Source organism: Plectropomus leopardus, chromosome 22 (genome assembly GCF_008729295.1).
Source record: "Plectropomus leopardus isolate mb chromosome 22, YSFRI_Pleo_2.0, whole genome shotgun sequence".
In the NCBI taxonomy this organism is placed as follows: domain Eukaryota; kingdom Metazoa; phylum Chordata; class Actinopteri; order Perciformes; family Serranidae; genus Plectropomus; species Plectropomus leopardus.
The window spans coordinates 23,309,728-23,328,540 of NC_056484.1; the positions used below are offsets into that span (position 1 = coordinate 23,309,728).

At 40.2% G+C, this 18,813-nt stretch overlaps 1 protein-coding gene across 1 annotated transcript in view; it reads right to left on the minus strand.

Annotated features, from left to right (window-relative positions):
- Positions 1 to 279: 279 nt before the first annotated feature.
- ttll12 (tubulin tyrosine ligase-like family, member 12) overlaps positions 280 to 18,813 on the minus strand; it is a 35,799-nt gene continuing 17,265 nt past the window's right edge. The window contains exons 10-14 of the mRNA XM_042510926.1: positions 17,530 to 17,681; positions 11,684 to 11,765; positions 9,397 to 9,465; positions 4,582 to 4,720; positions 280 to 662 (exon numbers count right to left, since the gene is read on the minus strand). Coding sequence (XP_042366860.1) covers positions 511 to 662; positions 4,582 to 4,720; positions 9,397 to 9,465; positions 11,684 to 11,765; positions 17,530 to 17,681 — 594 coding nt within the window. The 3' untranslated portion in view covers positions 280 to 510. The remainder of the gene's footprint in view (positions 663 to 4,581; positions 4,721 to 9,396; positions 9,466 to 11,683; positions 11,766 to 17,529; positions 17,682 to 18,813) is intronic.

Below are 18,813 nucleotides of genomic sequence, written 5' to 3' on the forward strand. Positions count from 1 at the left end.
AATATGGTATAATATACAATAATAATTCTATTTCTATTGCTATATCGTTTTTTTTTAAAACTTGTCATTTCCTTTCAAGTTTGTGCCCCAGTTTTTATAATGTTTTAGATTTTTTTTTGTTCCAATTTTCTTCTTTCCTTTCCTTTTTTTTTTAACTTGTTTTTTGCATTATTCATCTTAAGTTGTCATCTTCCCATGTTTTCAAAAGAAATCATGCCTATTTCCCTGGGTGTCAAAGGGTGAAGTTTCAAAGCACCAATCATTTATGATGCAATTCCATTTTATCCAAAAAATGTTTTTATTGCTTATTTGTACATTCGAGTTTTGGTTTTCATCACTGAGTTCGTAACGGCAGCAGTTTTGGGGACAACTGTAATAAATTCATCAATAGGAAAAAAAAGTAACAATTTTAAAATTTTGGGACCTGAGCTACAGAGGCAAAAATGTTTCATAGGCTCCTAAAATCAAATTGGAAAGATGGTCGATACACTGGCCGTGCTGTGGAGTCGATCATAGGATCTGGGTGACCGGGCACTGCTCGGGCTGATCCAGGAACAGAGTCTGGAACATGTGGTTGTAGAAGGAGGGGTGGTAGAGGCAGGCCCTTGCACAGTCTGGGCTGAAATTCATCTCCAGGATCTGAGGCTGCATGACTCGCTCACCTGAGCAAAGATCACAACGTTCAAACGTTAGAGACAACACATGATGACTGTGGGAGCTGGAAGTATCTTAAACAAAGGCAGCCACAGCACAGGTTTTGGCTTTTAGCCTTTATTAAACAGGACATCTTAAGTGTGACAGGAAGAGAGAGAGAGAAGGTGACATGCAGGAGAAGGGCAGCAGGATGAAGTCGAACCCATGGCAGCTGCAGCCTCTGTACTTGTGTCGCCCGCTCTAGCACTTAAGCTACTGGACGCCACAAAAAAGTATTGCAGATTTGAATATAAACATATATGTACAATGCACTTAATTGCATCAACCCTTAGGGCCTGCTTTTTAAAATTAAGTTTTAATTATTGCACACACTTGTATCACGCTGCGCACAAAATGCACCTTTAAAATTAAGCTATAAAAATATTATACATTCATATTATTTTCTACTTCCATTGAGTTAATTTGTCTCATCAACATCAGTCCTAATCATAAATATCAAATATTCACTGATTTTCAGAAGAAGAGTTTAAAACTTTAAATGCCAGGTTTTTATCATTGCTGCCACTATTATATAAAAAAAACAACAACAAACAAACAAACAAACAAAAAAAACCCCCACACAAACAATGAACTATTTTTAATATACTAAGTAGATTACTTTTTTTAATTATCACAGCCTGGGATATGTCAATGATTAGCAGTAACATTCATTTGATTATTCAGTATTTTGTCAAATACTCACATTTCCAACACTCTGCACACAAAATGAGCTTTTCATAATAAGGCTATAAAAACATTATACATTAATAGGAATTAATAGGACTTTTTTGAAACCAACATCAGTCCTAACCTATGAATATCAAATATAGTTAAAGATATGTCAATGATTAGCAGCAACATTGAGTGTGACAGTGCACCTAATGGAAATAGCATGTATTATCTCCACATGCCAAATATGGTCAAAAGTTATGTATTTAAATTTTGGAGTCACTTGCTTTCAAAGTAAAATACTTTTGGCTGATTTCTGTTTCCATGGAAATATATGTGGTCTGAGTAATAACTGGAAAGCAACATCAACAGATCCATGTAATGAAACTTCGTAAGTACAAACCCCTATTCCAATGAAGTTGAGACATTGTGTAAAATGTAAAAAAAAAAACAGTGTAAAATGATTTGCGAATCCTTGTCAACCTACATTCAATTGAATACGCTACAAAGACAAGATATTTAATGTTCATACTGACAAACTGTATTGTTTTTTTGCAAATATTCACTCATTTTGAATTTGATGCCTGCAACATATTCCAAAAAAGCTGGGACAGGGGCAACAAAAGACTGGGAAATTTGAGTAATGCTCAAAAAACACCTGTTTAGAACATTCCACAGGTGAACAGGTTAATTGGAAACAGGTGAGTGTCATAATTGGGTATAAAAGGAGCATCGAAAGGCTCAGTTGAACTTAAGAATTTCATCATCTACAGTCCATAATATCATCAAAAGATTCAGAGAATCTGGAGAAATCTCTGCATGTAAGCGGCAAGGCCGAAAACCAACATTAAATGCCCGTGACCTTCGATCCCTCAGGTTGCACTGATTAAAAACCGACATCATTCTGTAAAGGATACTACCATGTGGGCTCAGGAACACTTCAAAAAAAACATTGCCAGTTAACACAGTTCGTCACATGCAAGTTAAAACTCTACCATGCAAAGTTAAAGCCATATATCAACAACACCCAGAAACACCACCAGCTTCTCTAGGCCTGAGCTCATCTGAGATGGACTGACGCAAAGTGGAAAGTCTGACGAGCCCACATTTCAAATTGTCTTTGGAAATGGATATGGTGTCCTCCGGGCCAAAGAGGAAAAGACCCATCCAGCGTGTTATCAGTGCATAGTGCAAAAGCCACCATCTGTTAGTACCCATTGCATGAGTAACTTGCACATCTGTGAAGGCACCATTAATGCTGAAACGCACATGCAGGTTTTGGAGCAACATATGCTGCCATCCAAGCAACTCTTTTTCAGGGACATCCCTGCTTATTTCAGCAAGACAATGCCAAGCCACATACTGCACGTGTTACACACAGTGTGACTTTGTAGTAAAAGGGTGTGGGTACTAGACTGGCCTGCCTGCAGTTCAGACCTGTCTCCCACTGAAAATGTGTGGCGCATTATGAAGCGCAAAATATGACAACGGAAACCCCAAACTGTTGAGCAACTGAAGACATACATCAAGCAAGAATGGGGTAAGAATTCCACCCACAAAGCTTCAACAATTAGTGTCCCTAGTTCCCAAACGCTTATTAGGTGTTGTTAAAAGGAAAGATGATGTAACACAGTGGTAAACATGCCATTGTCCCAGCTTTTTTGGAATGTGTTGCAGGCATCAAATTCAAAATGACTGAATATTTGCAAAAAACAATACAGTTTATCAGTTTGAACATTAAATATCTTGTCTTTGTAGTGTATTCAATTGAATATAGGTTGAAAAGGATTCCTAAATCATTGTATTCTGTTTTTATTTAAGTTTTACACAACGTCCCAACTTCATTGGAATTGGGGTTTATAAATCTGATCCATCTAATTTTAAAATTAAAAACTGCAGCTATGTGCTCGCCAAAGCAACATGTGCTGACAGCATGGATGTATTAAAGAAAGTCTGGATACAGCGTTTGAGGCGGGGCCTGGTTTATTCCTATGAGAGCTGCTCATTGGTGCAGGACAGAAAAAAAGAGAGCTCTTTTTCCAGTGTTGAACAAGTGGAAAATAATGCAATTAATGAAGGCGGGGACCTGGGATGAGAGTCCGAAAGCAGATGCTGCGGATTTGTCAACAATTAAAGCAAACCACTAAACCAAATTTTAGTTTTTTAAAAATGTTATCTAAAGAGTTTTAAAATCAGACCCAACCATGAATTTTTCAGCCTGATTTATAGGCATCTGAAAACAGAACCAGACCAGTTCTACTGATTTTGTTTCTTGTTTTAACTTTTTCTTTTTTATACCTTTTGCATTAAACCTCACCAACTATGACTGAGTGAACAAATAAAAGGCGAGTAAAAAAAAAATGAAGCTACAAGCCCTTTTTGTGAAGTGATCATATTGGAGTGAGTGTCAAAAAAACAAAAAAACAAAAAAACGACAGGTTTTCGCCTTTTTGGTTAGCGATATCCCGATAGGGTACTAACAGGGCCTCAGATATGAGTGCCCTCCTCCTCTCCTCTTCCCATGCTCCCCTCCAGGTGCCCGGGCTGTGCTGGCACTTCACGTTGGTGATGAGGCCACAGTGGGTTCTGGAGGCTGGGTCGCGTAGGGGACCCACTGTAGCAACCTGACGAAGGACAGAGAAACTTGCGCATTTCTCCAAGGGCTACGGGCCCACTAGCATAGTCTGACTGATCCATGAGTGCTGTGAATGTGTGGGAAACCCTGAAGTCCATGTGATCTCCCCTCCAGCAGACAACAAGAATCTGATTGTATTTACTGTAAACCCCTAAAGGAACAGAGGTCACACTGGCATAGTGGCAGTGTCTGAAAGTTAGAGTCCTGGTTTAAAGGTCCTCTCAAGTCTAAAGCTGACCCATATGAGCCAGGTATGTACAAGACATTTTTAAGAGACCTGATCCCAAAGGGACCTAAAAACAGTCAGATTAAAAGAACCCTGGGCAAAATTAAACCTGATCCAAATGTAGTACACTTAAATCCCCAGCTTGACCCTTGACCGTTACAACCACTTGTCACTGGAAATGCCACATGGGACCTCTGCATCTGCATCTGAAACCTCATTAGCATCAACATCTGAGAGATGGAGAGTAGAGTTATGGCCTCTGAAACAGTTTGGGCTCAGGCCCAATGCGACTCAGTGTCTAACATTAGTAGATGCTTCTTTAGCACACTGATAAAGTAAGTATACAACAGATGCTCACCATTAGGCCCCTTGCTCCACTTCAGCATGAGGTCTACAGCGTAGATCGCCCGGGACGACGGGTAGGAACAAATACCGTAAGGAGCTGGTCGAGATGAGGCTGCCTCGAAGAACTCCCTGAACGCTTTAAACACCTCCGTCTGTGAGAGGGAGGAAGGAACGTGTTATGGACATTGTTGTGTTAAAAACCCTAAAGAAAAAAAACGACCAAAAAGTACAGGCTGTTTAGCCTGTTTTTTTTGTGTGATTTTGTGTCTCTTTGTAGCCATTTTTTGGCTGTTTTGTGTCTGTCTGTTGTCATTTTGTGTTTTTTTTGTCATTTAGTGTCTTTCTTGGTCGTTTTGTATCTTTTTAGTCATTTTGTGTCTCTTTGTAGCCATTTTTTTTGTCTGTTTTGTGTCTGTCTGCAGTCATTTTGTATCTCTTTGTAGCCATTTTGTGTCTTTCTTGATCATTTTGAGTCAGTCTTTTTGAGTCATTTAGTGTCTTATTTTAGCCAATTTGTGACTGTCTTGGTCCTTTTGTGTCTATTTGTAGTCACTTTGCATCTCTGGCAGAAACTGAGCTGTTTTTAGTGATAGAAATGCTGCAGCAGGTGCTATAACTGGATCCCAAGCGCCCAAAACTTGCCATTTGTTCACATTTCTTTGATTTTCTTTTTTTGGAGGTGAGATCTAAATATTAACGGCATGAAAAAAAAAGAAATCTGACGGGTTTTTGCTGCAGTTCACTGGCATCTCCACTGTTGGCTGTGAGGGCAATTCCCCTCTCTATAGAAGTGACAGACTCGAGACTCGGTGTGAGGAATCAAGTCTTTTTAACACATGCAGCAACGAGACCCAGAGTTCTCTGACAAACCTCAAAACGTATAGACTTTTATACCACAGCTGCACTCGAAAAGGAGTGTGCCCCCCACAAAACAGAGTCATCAATTTCCCCGACCAGAAAAAGGAATTCCCCCTAAGATATCGAAAAATGCCATCTAATATGAATTCCTGAATGATTCCCACATTGGCCACTGTGTTGGAGCGTTGTTTTGCCCTCCAAGGCTTGTAGTGCAAAATCCCCTGACATACTGTAGCATCAAGAAGGGTGTGGAGATCACAGGTAGGTCTGATGAGCATGCACATGTGGCTGTTTCTATATGGGACGAAGGTCAGACCATATACAAAAAAACATATTTTTGTCAAATGATGACACCAACAACTAAAGACTAGGCAAGGGGACTCAGATAGGTTCGACCAATAGCATGTACTTTCATGACGCTCAGGTGAGAGGCCTCGCCTAAACTCAAATGATAAAGAAGAACATCAAATAAGCCATGCAAGGGCCCCAAGATAGCCATGGGTATGATCTCACATGTTCAGCCCAAACTGTGAACCCCACCCACGAGCAAGAGAGATGGAAAAACCATGACACTGAATTTATTATAGATATATAATTATAAGAACTCACTGTATAACTTAATGGGCACTGGATGAAATGTATTTAGAATGAACATTGAGATGGTATACCTGACTGAATCACTGTATATCAACAACTAAAAAAAACATTATATAAACCTTGTGTGACAACAATACTGAATACAAAAAGAACAGATAATTGTGTGTTGGTAAACACATAAAGTTGCATTAATTAAAAAAAAAAAACATAGCAAAGAATTTCGAAAATAATGGTGGTAGACAGAGAGTGCGTAAATACCAACCCAATTCCAATGAAGTTGGGACGTTGTGTAAAACATAAAAAAAAAAAAACAGAATATAATGATTTGCGAATCCTTTTCAACCTATATTCAAGCGAATACACGACAAAGACAAGATATTTAATGTTTAAACTAAGTTTAACTAAATTGTTTTTTGCAAATATTCACTCATTTTGAATATGATGCCTGCAACACATTCCAAAAAAAGCTGGGACAGGAGCAACAAAACACTGGGAAAGTTGAGGAATGCTCAAAAAACACCCGTTTGGAACATTCCACAGGTGAACAGGTTAATTGGAAACAGGTGAGTGTCATGATTGGATATAAAAGGAGCATCCCCAAAAGACTCAGTCGTTCACAAGCAAGGATGGGGCGAGGTTCCCCACTTTGTGTACAACTGCGTGAGCAAATAGTCCAACAGTTTAAAAAGAACATTTCTCAACGTACAATTGCAAGGAATTTAGGGATTTTATCATCTACAGTCCATAATATTATCAAAAGATTCAGAGAATCTGGAGAAATCTCTGCATGTAAGTGGCAAGGCCAAATACCAGCATTGAATGTCGCTGAACTTTCCTCAGGCGGCACTGCAATAAAAACCAACATCATTCTGCAAAGGATATTACCATGTGGGCTCAGGAACACTGACAAACCATTGTCAGTTCACACAGTTTGTCGCAATATCTAAAAGTGCAAGTTAAAACTCTACCGTGCACAGCAAAAGCCATATATCAACAACATCCAGAAACGCTGCCGGCTTCTCTGGACCCGAACTCAACTGAGATGGGCTGATGCAAAGTGGAGAAGTGTGCTGTGGTCTGATGAGTCCACAAGTTGTCTTTGGAAATCATGGACATCGTGTCCTCCGGGGCCAAAGAGGAAAAGGACCATCCAGACTGTTATCAGCGCAAAATTCAAAAGCCAGCATCTGTAATGGTATGGGGGTGTGTTACACATCTGTGAAGGCACCATTAATGCTGAAAGGTACATACAGGTTCAGTCAGGACCACTGAGTCAAGAAAGAACACTTCTTAGCAGGTTTTAGATTTAGCTGATGTTTAGGGCCGGGACCCAAAGACCAGAACAGGAATGTGCCAACCGCCAATCAGGTCCTTCATGGATGACCTGACTGTTAACATAGAGTCAGTACCAGGGAGCAGGTGGATTCTGCAAGGGCTGGAGGAACTCATTGGATGGGCAAGGATGAGGTTCAAGCCTGCAAAATCAAGATCACTGGTGCTGAAGAAGGGCAAAGTTGTGGACAGGTTCTGCTTCAGCATTGGAGGGACACCAATCCCAACTGTCTCTGAAAAGCCAGTGAAGAGCCTTGGCAAGGTGTTAAACAGCAGCCTGAAAAATTCAGTATCTGTTCAGGAAACCTGTCAGGAACTAGAGAGCTGGTTGAGAGCAGTGGACCGGTCAGGGCTTCCCGGAAAGTTCAAGGCTTGGATCTACCAACATGGTATCCTGCCTAGGATACTTTGGCCTTTGCTCATCTATGAAGTTCCTATCTCCACTGTAGAGGGCTTGGAAAAAAAAAGTCTGCAGCTTTCTCAGTAGGTGGCTGGGACTGCCTAGGAGCCTCAGCAGCATTGCCCTCTATGGACGCGACACCAAGCTTCAGCTGCCCCTGAAGTCACTAGAGGAGGAGTTTAAGGTGACAAGGGCAAGAGAGGTGATGTTATATAGGGACTCCAGCGACCCCAAGGTGGGGTCAATGAGGGGTCAAGGTGAAAACCATGAGGAAGTGGAAAGCCGACGAAGCTGTATCGCAGCAGAGTCGTGGATACGCCACAGAGTCCTGGTTAGAGCAGTGACCCGAGGCAGAGCTGGTCTGGGGACCTTTCCAACTCCACAGTACGAGAAGGCCAAGGGGAAGGAGAGACGCAGACTGGTCCAGGAGAAAGTGAGGGCAGAGGTGGAGGAGCGGAGGACCAGCAGAGCTGTCGGCCTGGGGCAGCAGGGTGCCTGGACAAGGTGGGAGCAGGCCATCGACCGGAAAGTCACATGGACTGATCTCTGGCGGGCAGAACCACAGCGCATAAAGTTCCTTGTCCATGCAGTGTACGACACTCTGCCGAGCCCATCAAACCTCTCCATCTGGGGCAAAACAGAGTCTCCAAACTGCCAGAAATGCCCAGGCAGGAGCACATCCTGAGCTGCTGTCCAGTAACTCTTGGGCAGGGTCAGTTCACCTGGCGCCAAAACCAGGTTCTGAAACCCACCACGGAAGCCATCAGCGTGGGAATCAGCAGTAGCAGCAGACAGTCCCGCTCCACCAACCAGGCGATCGCCTTCGTGAAGGCTGGAGAACAGCTGCGAAGAACCACAGGAGCCAGGAACCCATCTGAACTCCTGGCAACTGCAAAGGACTGGCAGCTGTCTGTCAACCTGGAGCACAGGTCGACAGACAGCTTAAGTTTCCCCAGCACATTGTTGCAACCACCCTGAGGCCAGACATCCGTCTGGAAGAGGCCTACAATTTAAAGAGCTTTTTGGAACGTGTTGCAGGCATCAAATTCAAAATTAATGATATTAAAAAAACAATAAAGTTTATCAGTTTGAACATTAAACATCTTGTCTTTGTAGCGTATTCAATTGAATAGGTTGAAAAGGATCTGCAAATCATTGTATTCTGTCTTTAGTTACGTTCTACACAACATCCCAACTTCATTGGAATACCTAAAAAGTCAGACACGATTAGAATCGCACATACGTGAAAAGTACATGAGAAGGAGGGATCTCCTGGGACTCCCAGAGAGGGCAGTGTCATCCCAGAGTCTCCAAGAGCATAAGAAAAGATGCTTATTAGTCAGTCAGATCCCAGGTTTAACTCGAGTTTGTTGTTGTACTGCCAAATACTCCAATAAACTCTTTGTTTAAAACTGACTGCTCATCTCTAGTGAGTCGTTCCTGAAGCAACATCATCTGTCTTCAACTGAAGATAAGAAGCCTGTAAGATTAGATTATTTAGATCTAAAAAGAAGTTTGAGTTAGCTAAAAACAAATCTTTTGAGTGTTTGGCACCACAGGCTCCGTGCCAGTCACGTGACTGAAAACTATGAATATCTGGAAAAGTTCCCATTGTTGAAAAGAGATAAAGTTTCCACTTACTTCCACCTCCTTCCATGGATACAGTGGGTACTGATTCTCAAACATGGGGATGAACTCATCGTAGTGCACCTAGAGATGGAGAGAGTCAGTGATTTCACTAACTGTTAAAAAAAACAATATGGGAAATAATGGTGTCAGGAGGGAGATAGAGTTTGCCCATGGAAAGTACCTAAAGTACCAGCCAATACCAGACAGGCTAAGAGATGCGAACATAAGAAGGAGGAGACTCCTGGGTCCCCAAAGGGTGGAGACACTCTGGAGCCTCCAAAAGAGCATACAGTTGAATGCTTTGAGAGTGTTAGTCAGTCTAATCCCAGGGTTGACTGAGTTTGTTGTGCTGCTAAATACTGTAATTAACTCTTTGCACCTGACTTTGCCATCTCCAGTTATCTTCTTGAGTAACTCCATCTGACTCCACTGAAGAGGAAAGCTTTCAAGTTCAGACAGTTTAGACCATGAAGTTTAGAGTTAATTTAAGATACTCTTCTGAAAATCTTCCACAACACACCATGCCCCTCCCTGCAAAAATAATCAGAAGGGAATAATCTTCCCTAATAGGAAGTCAGTGTTTTCCATGGAAGTTTTAGAGGCTATGGTGGGTGGACATTGGAGCCTGTACGGGACCCTCTAACCCTCTAGAGGAAAAAAAAAAAGTGAACATTTTAAATTCAAATACATCAATCTGGTGCACTTTTAGTGCAAAATGATGGAGCTAGGATCTACGAAAAATGAAAAAAAAAAAAAAAACAATCATAAATGCATTTTGTTAAGAAAGGTCATGCCACCGCAACAAGCACACACCCGTAGACACCATGGTTACTGTTGTGGTAGACACTCAGAAGACTATCTTAAGTTAACTTAATTTTGGGCTAAATAATGTAATTTGAAAGCTTCTTCAGTTGAAGTCAGATGAAGTCAACTGAGAGGATGGAAATGAGCAGTGAGTTTGCAGTCAGTTGCAAAAAGAGTTTATTGCAGTCTTCAGCAACACAACAACAAACTCAAGTCAATCCCAGGATCAGACTGACTAACACTCTTACTACACTTGCTTTTATAGCCTTCTCCGAGGCTGCAGGGTGTCTCTGTTGTGCAAAAACCCCCTGCCAAAGAAAAAGAAAGGGTGAGGAGATCACAGGCAGGCTCATAAAGCATGTTGTTTGTGTCTGTAAGGGACAAAGGTCAAGCCATATAATGAGGAAACATGTTTGTGTTAAGTAATGACATAATGAAGAAACATGCTTGGGGCGAGTAATGACCCAAATGACCAAACAAAGCCTAGGTGAGAGGCCCCTTAGATAAATCCGAATGGTAGTATGTACATCCAGGAAGCCCAGACGAGAGGCCTCAGCCAAATTCGACTGATGAAGAAGAATATCAAAGAAGCCCTTATGAGGTCCCCAAAATAGCCATAAGGCGTGGCTCCACGTGTTCAGCCTGTACTATGATCCCAACCCAGGAGCAGAAAGTGATAAAGCAGGCAGGATACTGAAACTACAATTAAGGTAATTATAAAAACTCATTATATAACCTAATGTGCACTGAATGAAATGTATTAAGAATGAATACTGAAATAGTACCTAATATACTTGAGTGAATCACTGAATATCAACTAAGAAAATATTATAAGTGTTGTATGACAATAAGAAAATAACATATAAACTTTGTGTGACAATATTGAATATAAAGGAATAGATAATTGTGTGTATTGCCAAACAAATAAAGTTGCATCAATTTTTAAGAAATACATAATAAAGAATTCAGAAAACAATGGTGATAGACAGACAATGAATAAATACATGAGAAAAACCAAAAAGCCCAACACGATTACAATTGAGGACATGTGGAAAGGACATGAGAAGGACGAATGTCCTGGGACTCCTAGAGAGGGCGGTGTCGTCCCAGAGTCTCCAAAAGTGTAAGAAGAGATGCTTTTGAGAGTGTTAGTCAGTCAGATCCCAGGTTTGACTCAAGTTTGTTGTACTGCCAACTATTCCAATAAACTCCTTGTTTGCAACTGACTCTGCTCATCTCCAGTGAATCCTTCCTGAAGCAACGTTTTCTGTCTTCAACTGAAGAGAAACTTGCAAGATTGGATCATTTATCAGAAGTCTGAGCTAGCTAATGAAAACTCTTCTGAGTGTTTACCATAACGTCTCCAACTCTTCATGTTCTTACCATGTAGCCAGTACAGACTGCAGGGACCAGATCATGTTCTTGTGGCCTCAGACTGATTGCACCAATGGATAGTGCTTTGATAAGCTAACAGAAAACATCAGTAAAAAGGTACCTGCTTCAGTTCCACTCCATCTGTGTAGTTCATGACGGTGAAGTGCTTTTGGTAATCATCAAAATGGTCCAAGGAGAATGGTCTAAAGAGAAGAAACAAACATCAGGTCCAGGCACAAGAAAAACTTCAATCTCTGAATGAATCCTTTATTATCACTACCAACAAAACTAAACCAGAACATGCCAAGTCACATGTACATTCTGAAATTTTAGACATTTCTTGACACGGGTATTGTTTATAGACACACTGGTAGCAACTAGATCAAAAACATGATTTTCACAAAGTGCAGGGATGAAGAGAGGCTTTAACAATCACTAGATGTTTACAGGGGCCACTGTTTTGATTATTTATTATTTTCTTGCTTTATCTTTCTTTTTTTTCTGTAAATAGTTATGAAAAATTGTAGAAATTTAATTTTGAGTGTATGGATGTGTGTATATATTTCATTACTTATACTCTAGGTTTAAATGAATAAAGAAGCTATTTAATTAAATTTCAATGACTTTTGGGGAAGAAGTACAAATAAATTTGTACTTCTTCTCACTCCTTTCCAAATGTGTAAAGCAAGTCATTGTATATTGGCCATTTCTTTTGCTTTATATTTTTAATTGTCTGTAATTATTTCTTTGTTTTTTGGTCTGTCTGTTTTTGTATAATATTTTATTTTTTATTTTTTATTTATTTTATTTTGAAACAAATACAAATCAACTTGGTCTAAAATTGCATGTTGATCAGTCCATTACATTGGTCCAGACTAAGGTTACCTTGCCACGTTTTGGATGGATAGCCATGAAATTTTGTACGGATGTTTATGGCCCTTGGAGGATGTTTACTCATGACTTTTGTCTTCTAGAGGTGAAAGGATGATTTCTTCAAGAAGGCAGACACCGATTGATGCTTCAATCAGGAAATGTTTAATACAAGTACTCGGGTCAATACAGAAACAAAGTATCATGCAAGTCGCTGGCCGACAAAGCCCATAAGGGGTACAGGACATGGGGGTAGTCCTCACGCGATCATTACCATATGCCTACCATGACCTGCAAGGCCATTGACATAACTGTGAGTTGGTAAAAGTTAACATGAGGTAGATACAGAGTTATAAAATAATTATAAAAGATAATAAAAAATACATAGTAACAAGAGGTGTTAGACTACATTTTTATGATTATTCTTGCTTTACAGCTGTTTTATAACTTTGTATCTACCTCTGGTTAGTCCATACCTATCTATGGTAAAGTCTAGCAGTAGTGTCACATTCTTCATCCATCAGAGGACTCTCTGTTCTGTGTCAAATGGGAACTTGCATGTTCCTTTCATTTCTGTATCGACCCGAGCACTTGTATTACACATTCCCTGATCAACCCAGAGTCAACAAATTAAAGCTAACTGTGATTAACCCAAAGGATGGCGGAATACAGATTAGTTTCTGAAAAGTCAGTGAAGAGCCTAGGTAGGTGGTACAATGTGGATTTGAATGATGATGAGCAGATTGTGCAATTTAAAAAAGATGTTGCTGAAGGACTGGATAGAAAAGATGAGTCAGGGCTCCCAGGAAACTTACTTTAACGAGTGCAAAATCCAAATTCTAACGTAGTTATTAATAACTGCTACACGAGGTGCCACCAGTCATCCACATGAGCAGAAACACTGTGTTTCCATTCTGTGCAGCACCGACAGAGGAGAAAAAGTTAACTTCCTAGAGACACTAGAGGCAAAAGGTCAAATACAATGTAAACAAGAAAACTACACCCACATTCTATCCGGTGACACCTGGACCTCGCAAATATGCAGCATCACTCATCAGGCAAAAATACAATGTAATCAGGTTGTAAGAGGGGCAGGAGACAGAGCAATGGGCCAAGATATCTACAACGCCACATGGATCTGGATATATAATACTATTGATGGCACTGAACCCATGGCAGACATATTTTGGCAATGTGACAAAGAAAAGCAAGTAAAAGCAGTATTGTCAAAAAGCTGGAAGGGCATATGCGCCGCAGTCATGTTAACAGGACCAATAATGATATTTAATATTGCTGATGATGACATGACTAAAGAGGTTATGAGTAGAGAACGACGAGATGTAGCCCCTAGCACACCATAGGGAGAAGATGACCAAGTATACATATCATAGGATCAGGTGCCATATGGCGTGCCAAAGGACCATGAGGTCATAGGCGAGTCCTGGATAAATGCTGGACACACCACGGAAGGCTTCCCCTTCACATGCCCCATACAAAATGCACAGTACATAGTCCAAAACAGCAGATGTGTGAATTACCGGTGGTACAACCAGCAGCGGTTCAAAAATCGGTCTACTGACGCGTTGGAAGGAGTCAGTGCGCAACTGCATAAAACATCACTGATGACCATGCAAAACAGATAAACCATAGAAACACTACTATCAGAAGATCAAGGTGTGTGTGAAGTGACTGGCAGTGATTGCTGTATGATCATCCCCATGCACAAAGGAGATGACGGTAACTTGACTAAAGCTCTATGCAATATGAGAGTAATGCGCAACCGGCACATCAGGGACTCTAATTGGAACACAAGAGTCCCCACACTGATGGAATGGTTACAGAGTCTATCCTTAACCAAGATTTTCAGAGTAGTTGGAATATCCATCGGGCTAGTGATAGGATTACTGCTAATTATATCATGCTGAATATTCCCCCTAGTGCAAATCGTGATAAAAAGGGCCATTGTGCATGATGATGATGATGATGATGATGATGATGATGATGATGATGATGATGATGATGATGGGACAGTTCCCCTAAGTGACGGAACAAAATGTTAACATCGAGCTAAATCCTATGCACGACTATTGCACATATGAGACTCACATAAAGCCATCAGCCTCAACTGTGAAGCAGTGAGTGTATACATGCACATGGACACAAGAAGGAAATAGCTGAATGATGTCACCATCCCAAACATGAAACCTTGAACAACTAACCCAGTACACAACTGTACAGACACATAACGTAGGAAGACATGAATAGTGCATGAATAATAAGGTAAAGCAAACTGCACAAAAGACTTGTGTGTAGGCTAATCAAGACACATGTACTAATCATTTTATGTTCGTATTAATTAGATAAAGCAGTCATGGCAGGATATGCAGAGAACAATGGACATGACCACTATATAGCTAGTTGGGGCCCATCACCTCCAGGCACCCAACCGAAATACTTCCAGGGTCCACACATGGGTGCATAACCGCCACAACCACAGGGCACCCCAGGCCAGTGGCGACGGCAGACAATTTTTTTTTCAACAAGAAGATGAGTGCTGTAGTGCAAAACTACAAAGTCTGATAAGCATGTAAACATGTTTGTTTCTATAGGGATGAAAGTCAAACCATATAATATGATTATCTAGGTGGTAAACAAACATCTAAGAAGCCCAGGCGAGGGGCCCCATAGTAAATACGGGTAATCCCAGGTGTGCTTAGCCTGCGCTATGATCTACACTTAAAAGAAATGGAAAGCATAATAATGTTACTCATATAACCTAGTGTGTAGTAAAAATTTATTTAGAGTATCACTGAAGCAGTATCTAATATACCTGTGTGAATCACTATGTGTCAACAAATAAGGGAACATTTATGTAAGCCTTTGTGTGAAAACATTAATGGATATAATTGAATAGATAATTGTGTGCTAACAAACAAATAAAGTTGCAGCAGCTTTTTTAAAAATATACAGCAGAGGACTCCAGAAATAATGGGGCAGATGGAAAGCCAGAAGATACATAAAGTATACATAAATTACCTGTTAAGATCAGACACAATTAAAATCGAAGCCATGTGGGAAGGACATAAGAAGGAGGAATCTCCTGGGACCACCAGAGGAGGTGGAGACACCACTGAGTCTCCAAAGAGTTTAAGAAGAGATGTTTTGAGAGTGTTAGTCAGTCAGATCTGGGGTTTGACTCAAGTTTGTTGTTGTACTGCCAACTACTCCAATAAACTCTTTGTTTGCTACTGACTCTGCTCATCTCCAGTGAATTGACAGTCTTCTGGGTCTTTTCCAAAACACATCATGACAAAAACCTGGCATTTAAAAGGTTGAAATTCTGAAAATTTATAATTATTTGATATCTATGACCAGAACTGATGTTGGTTAAAAATGAACTAAATGACAGTAGAAACAGTAGAATGATATTAATTTATAATTTTTAAATATTTTTTATTATATTTTTTTGTGTGCAAAGCGATATGAGTGTGTGTAATATTAAAGTGGGCCCTAAGGATTAAAATACACTCTGGAAACATGTAAATATCACCTTCCTTATGTACATACCCCAATTCCAATGAAGATGGGACGTTGTAGATAAGATATTGAATGTTCAAACTGAAACTGAAACTTTATTGTTTTGTTGCAAATATTCACTCATTTTGAATTTGATGCCTGCAACACGTTACAAAGAAGCTGGGACAGGGACAACAACAGACTGGGAAATTTGAGGAATGCTCAAAAAACACGTATTTGGAGGTTAACTGGAAACAGGTGAGTGTCATGCTTGGGAGAATCCCTGAAAGGCTCAGTCATTCATAAGCAAGGATAGGGCAAGGTACGCCACTTTTTGAACAACTGCATGAGCAAATAGTCAAACAGTTTAAGAACCACGTTTCTCAACGTACAATTGCAATGAATGTAGGGATTTCATCGTCTACAGTCCATAATATCATCAAAAGATTCAGAGAATCTGGAGAAATCTCTGCACATAAGCGGCAAGTCCGAAAACCAACATTGAATGCCTGTGACCTTCGATCCCTCAGGCAGCACTGCATTAAAAACCGCCATCATTCTGTAAAGGATACTACCATGTGGGCTCAGGAACACTTCGGAAAACCATTGCCAGTTAACACAGTTCGTCCCAACATCTACAAGTGCAAGTTAAAACGCTATCATGCAAAGCGAAAGCCATGTATCAACAACACCCAAAAAAAAACGCCTGCTTCTCTAAGCCCGAGCTCATCTGAGATGGACTGATGCAAAGTGGAAAAGTGTGCTGTGGTCTGACGAGCCCACATTTCAAACTGTCTTTGGAAATCATGGACGTCGTGTCCTCCAGGCCAAGTATCTGTGATGGTGTGGGGGTGTGTTAGTGCCCATGTTATGGGTAAATTGCACGTCTGTGAAGGCACCATCAATGCTGAATATACATACAGGTTTTGGAGCAACACATTAAGCCATCCAAGCAACAACGGAAACCCCGGACTGTTGAGCAACCGAAGTCGTACATCAAGCAAGAATGGGAAGGAATTCCACCTACAGAGCTTCAGTGTCCTTCATTCACAAACATTTATGAGTGTTGCTAAAAGGAAAGGTGATGTAACAGAGTGGTAAACATGCCCCTGTCCCAGCTTTTTTGGAATGTGTTGCAGGCATCAAATTCAAAATGACTGAATATTTGCAAAAAACAATAGAGTTTATCAGTTTGAACATTAAATATCTTGTCTTTGTAGTGTATTTAATTGAATGTAGGTTGAAAAGGGTTTGCAAATCATTGTATACTGTGTTTATTTACGTTTTACACAATGTCCCAACTTTATTGGAATTGGGGTTTGTATAAAAAGCAACCGGTTACATTAATTATTCCATATTTATTCCAGGACCATTTGCAATACCATCCATTTATGTACAGTATATACATAGTGTTCCAGATTTGTTGTCCTTGTCTTCAGCTGTATCTTTACTTTTGTGAGTCTACACTGAAAGCAATAAAAAATCTGGAGGCAAATTCCTTGTATGTGTTCACACTGAATGCAATTAAAGCTGATTCTGATATATGCGTGTACTATGTGTATGCATGTCTGTATGTTGTACCTATTAGCAAAGCGCAGCCAGAAGACGTCGTAGGCATAGAGGCGCAGAGGCTGCACAGAGCGCAGCATCAGCATGTAGCGAATGTCAAACTTCACCATTCCAACCTCCTCTCTGTTGAAAAGCACTGGATCCTCAAGGTACTTACACACCACCTGGAAAACAAAGACACGCACAATAAAACATCTATGTGTTAGTATTGAAATTAAAGAGGAATATATCATTTAACCGTTGAGACCTGAGCAATATGGCTTGCTTTCTTTCAAAAACACAAGAAGAATACAATGAGCTATGGAAGAAGAAATAAGCCAAAAAGTAGCAAGGAATTAGTAAAAGCACAAAAAATTACTTGAAAAATAGATTAAAAAAAGAAAGAAAGGAAAACAAAACAAAAAAATGAAGACTTAGAAAAAGGTGCTTAAAAAATTAAAATAATTCTGTGACAATATTAAAGATATACTTATAACAATTATTAATGTATTTTGCCCCTAGTTTTTTCTGTTTTTTTCTGTATACATTTTCCCATTGCTTTGTAAAAATAGTTTTCCAAACCCTTCTTTTTTTTTTTTTGCAAGTTTTGAAACATTTACAAGTTGCTCATTGCCTTAACCCCATGCCTTATGAAAGGCATCAAAAAGCAGGAAAAGAAAATTGATGTTGCTCCAGGTTTCAAAGGGTTAACTACTGTATATTTGCACAATGCAACGGCTGCCATTACTGCAATTTTTACTATTATTCTAGTGATATTAGAACACTGGCATTGGGACCATCACTTTGTCATCAAAATTTGACCACTTACAGCCTATGAGCTCATAACTTTTGTTGGCTGATCCTGGTCGTGTTGTATATTTTAGAGTACCAGAATCATTTGATCACAAAAAAAAAAAAAAAACTATCATCAAAGAAATATGTAAACTGTGTGCATAGTCATATTCCACAATAACTCAAGTGTACTCTCATGAATGATCCTCTGAGGTCTGAGGACAAGCAAACTGGTGTCTGCAACTGCTGAAATGTCCCATGATTGGCGGTTGTTTTTGTCCTAGAAAGGAATGAAGTCGGCAGCCAAAAGCGTGTCTGGGGACTGGCACTTCTCAGGATAGGGAACATTTAGAGTTTGTTTGGGGCTGTTTTGGTAACTGGATGTTGAGTTGACCTGGCAGAAATGTTGGCAGTGTGGGGAGGAGGAGATTAGGGGTTTTTGTCAATAAAAAAGTCAATACAGTAGGCATCTCCTGTGTTCAGGAGCCTGCTTTCATCACCAACAGAGCCCCCTGTTGCCGCCCC